The 4016-nt window shown below is 54.5% G+C and overlaps 1 protein-coding gene across 1 annotated transcript; it reads left to right on the forward strand.

Moving 5' to 3' along the window:
- The first annotated feature begins 401 nt into the window (after positions 1-401).
- NDUFB9 (NADH:ubiquinone oxidoreductase subunit B9) lies at positions 402-4016 on the forward strand. The gene is made up of 4 exons (XM_068126156.2): positions 402-546; positions 663-855; positions 2483-2596; positions 3754-4016. Exons 1-4 carry the CDS (start codon positions 461-463, stop codon positions 3880-3882), a joined length of 522 nt encoding a protein of 173 aa, XP_067982257.1. The 5' UTR covers positions 402-460; the 3' UTR covers positions 3883-4016.

The following is a 4016-nucleotide window of genomic DNA, read 5'->3' on the forward strand; positions in this document are numbered from 1 at the left end:
CCCAAAGCTCTCCCTCCCACAGATCTCCCGATGTCCCTGATCTCAAATGTTGTACTTGTGTGCGTCCCTCTCTCTCCCCATCTTGTCTACCGCTCCCTTTATCCTATGTTTTATGTGTCCGTTTGTCTTTTTGTGATCAATGTTAGCTCCGACACGAGCCTCGATCTTGTATACAAATTTTTTTTTAAAGGTGGAACCATAACCTTGGTCTACCTTCGTTCGGTAGTAGAAGTAATTCATCTCATTTTCTCTGGTATCGACTTCCGTTCCGTGGTTTGCTTTTTGTCGATGTAGGAACCATCCCGTGAATACATCATTTGTAGAATGTTCGGCTCTGAATGAAACTCCACCAGGATGCATCCTCCAGTGCGCAAGAACGAAATACATTTACGCGATGACGTATACACGTGTCACGTAATGACGTAAAAAGGGTGACCTTTTGCCATTCCCCCTCAGCGTCATGGCGGCTTTGCTGTCGCATCAGCAGCGCGTATGTCGGTTTTACAAACGAGCCATTCGGAACCTGGAGTCATGGGTACGAGACAGGTAAGGGCACGACTCGGGACGTGGTACTTGGTACGGGGCACGGTACCGTCGGTACGACGCTGCACACTTGACCCCACACCTCTCACGCTGCAGGACGTCGTGGTCTGAGCGTGCAGGGCCGAGTTCCGTTTTCAGGCCACGATCCTGCGATCCCGAATCGACGCCGAGCGGACCGAGCCCGACCAGGTCCGAGCCGTTCGCCTCCTGCAGGACGCTGAGCGCGAGTTGTGGCACAACCTGCACCCATTACCGTACCGCTTCCCTTCGGCACCGGGGGGCACCATGTACGAGCGCTACGACTGTTACAAGGTGAGGGACCGTGTCGGAGCACCTGCTACGAGCAGCAGTTCTTAGTAGTTGTTGGTAGTTGATCGTCGTTAATGGTGTATGAGGAGACATTGTCGGTCAGCTTCGAGAAGATTTATCTCTGCAGAATTACCTTCAATACAATGGGATTGGTCGTTAAAAAGGTCTACCCCCACCACCGGCACTGCTACCAGTACCACCACCACCGGCACTGCTACCACCACCACCGGCACTGCTACCCCCACCACCGGCACTGCTACCACCACCACCGGCACTGCTACCACCACCACCGGCACTGCTACCACCACCACCGGCACTGCTACCACCACCACCGGCACTGCTACCACCACCACCGGCACTGCTACCACCACCACCGGCACTGCTACCCCCACCACCGGCACTGCTACCCCCACCACCGGCACTGCTACCCCCACCACCGGCACTGCTACCCCCACCACCGGCACTGCTACCCCCACCACCGGCACTGCTACCCCCACCACCGGCACTGCTACCCCCACCACCGGCACTGCTACCCCCACCACCGGCACTGCTACCCCCACCACCGGCACTGTTACCCCCACCACTGCTACCCCCACCACCGGCACACCTGCTACCACCACCACCGGCACTGCTACCACCACCACCGGCACTGCTACCCCCACCACCGGCACTGCTACCCCCAACACCGGCACTGCTACCCCCACCACCGGCACTGCTACCCCCACCACCGGCACTGCTACCACCACCACCGGCACTGCTACCGCCACCACCGGCACTGCTACCGCCACCACCGGCACTGCTACCGCCACCACCGGCACTGCTACCGCCAACACCGGCACTGCTACCGCCACCACCGGCACTGCTACCGCCAACACCGGCACTGCTACCGCCAACACCGGCACTGCTACCGCCAACCCCGGCACTGCTACCGCCAACACCGGCACTGCTACCGCCAACACCGGCACTGCTACCGCCAACACCGGCACTGCTACCGCCAACACCGGCACTGCTACCGCCAACACCGGCACTGCTACCGCCAACACCGGCACTGCTACCGCCACCAGCACTACTACCATCACCACCATCACTGTTACCGTCACCAGCACTACTACCACCACCACCATCACTGCTACCGTCACCATCACTGCTACCGTCACCAGCACTACTACCACCGCCACTGCTACCGTCACCATCACTGCTACCACCACCTCGTATTGTTGTGTAACGTTTAGTCTTTGTGGTTTTCGCTTCAAAAAGTCTTAGGATTTGAATTTGAAGGTTCCACAAACTGCATTGGTCTCTGGGGGATCGGGTCACCTTGGTCACCTTGGTGTTGTCTGTTTAAATAACAAACCAAAACATCACTTCGACCACCATCATGACGAGTTGATTGCCTCGTCTGATGTAGAAGGGATCAGTCAGCTTGAAGATCCACGGTCTTTGGGGACGGACATGCACCTGAATGGTCAAGGCCCTGCACTTCGTACAAATGTACTCGAAGGTTCTGGCTCTGGAACGACAGGTGTTGTATTTGCTCCGTGTATTTGTGAATGTGATGGTTCTTCTTCCCCCCCCCCCCCCCCCTCCTCCCCTCCTCCCTCTCTTCTCCACCTCTTCCTCTCCTCGCTAGGCCCCGGAATGGGTGTTGGATCTCTGGCATCCCACGGAAAAGGCTGCGTATCCCGACTACTTTACGAAGCGTGAAAAATGGAAGCAGCTTCGTGAAAAGAGTTGGCCACGAGAGGTGGGTCGCCCTTCTGGTTCCACCACATGTATCGGACCTCAGCGTGTTGTTGCTCTTTATACCAATTTGCCTCTTTAACGATGCGGGTAAAACAAATGTTGGCGATCCTATTGACCGATCCCGGTTGCCAGTGGTGCCATCTTGTGACGTCACTTTTGGGTGTCTGAATTTATGGTTTTAATGTCGTATGTTCTGAAATATGATATTGGAGCGAACAAAATGATCATGGTTTTATTTCCGCCAAATTTGGTATCGGTTATCCGAGTCTGGCAGGTGGGCGGTTTGATTCTAACCCTGTCCGAGTCATACCAAAGACAGGTAAATGGTGCGTTTCGCTTCTTCGTCGGGCGCTCAGCATTTAGAGGATAGAACACACACGTCCTGTGGGTTGGCATCTCATGAAGAAGAGGAGGGAATGTCCTTTATTATTCCACTGAGTGCAGAGAGAAAAGTGATGTTGCAAGTTCCCCAACCTCGGGAGCTGTTTGTCTGCATATGTCCGATTTGTCTAACAACTCCATGAGTCTTGTTAACAACTCTCCTCCCCCGTTCTTAACTCTTCTCTCCTTCATTTCTTCCTCCCTCTTCTCTCCCTTCCTCTATTCATCCACCTCCCCCGCCCCCTTGCCTCTCCCTTCCCTCCATATTCTTTCCTCCCCCCTTACCCTCCCCCCTTCCCTTCCTCTTCCCTCCATGCATCCTCCCTCTTCTGTCCCTTCCCTCCTACTCCAATACCTTAAAGGTATGTAGACGTCCCTCTGACCTGTTTCGGTTTGAATTCAGGCCTAGCTATAAACTGACGCTGGTGTTTCACGGGCAGGGCGAGCCATTTGTGTGTCCATGACATGAATGTTTAGCTAAACGACCAATCTGCCAGCAATGGGCATCGTGGTTTTCGTGACAAGGTGGCAAGGTATCGCTGGCACCCTGAACAAATTAAATTCCCGTTCACTCATGACCAAGCGCTTGGCAAATCTGCAAATGCCCTCCCAGTTGCGGCCTTTGTCCTGCGGTTGATTTAGCAGATGTGTGAAACCATTTCATACTTTGTTTGCTCCCTCATTAATCCATTTAAAATGTGAGTTCTCCTGGAATTTCCCAGCATCTTGTACTCCACTGCTCACTTACCTTTCCTAAACCATCTTCCCCAAAATCAGGTGCAACAGCTGCAGGAGGAGACTCCCAAAGAGGGTCCGATGAATGAGGCCTTGCCGCCGGCACGCCGTGACGTAGACCTTCCGCCTTTCTGGTGGAGTGAAGTGACACGACCGAGGGAAATGCCGTAGCTGGCCCCGATGGTGGCACCATCGTCCTCGGTGCCCAATCACATCTTTGTGCTGTATTCCGTGCCTTGAAAGAATCCATGGTTTTGAGTTGTTGCGGTTGCTGGATAAACATTAAATATTTCATTGCAGTGTGA

Source organism: Myxine glutinosa, chromosome 10, assembly GCF_964187855.1.
Source record: "Myxine glutinosa chromosome 10, kmMyxGlut1.1, whole genome shotgun sequence".
Lineage (NCBI taxonomy): Eukaryota > Metazoa > Chordata > Myxini > Myxiniformes > Myxinidae > Myxine > Myxine glutinosa.

Excerpts from the sequence above, each read along its gene's own strand:
- NDUFB9 (XM_068126156.2), top strand. The coding sequence starts at position 461 with ATGGCGGCTTTGCTGTCGCATCAGCAGCGCGTATGTCGGTTTTACAAA. Across the intron at positions 547-662 it reads GAGTCATGGGTACGAGACAG|GGCCGAGTTCCGTTTTCAGG; the intron begins GTAAGGGCACGA and ends CTGAGCGTGCAG. Across the intron at positions 2,597-3,753 it reads AAAAGAGTTGGCCACGAGAG|GTGCAACAGCTGCAGGAGGA; the intron begins GTGGGTCGCCCT and ends CCCCAAAATCAG.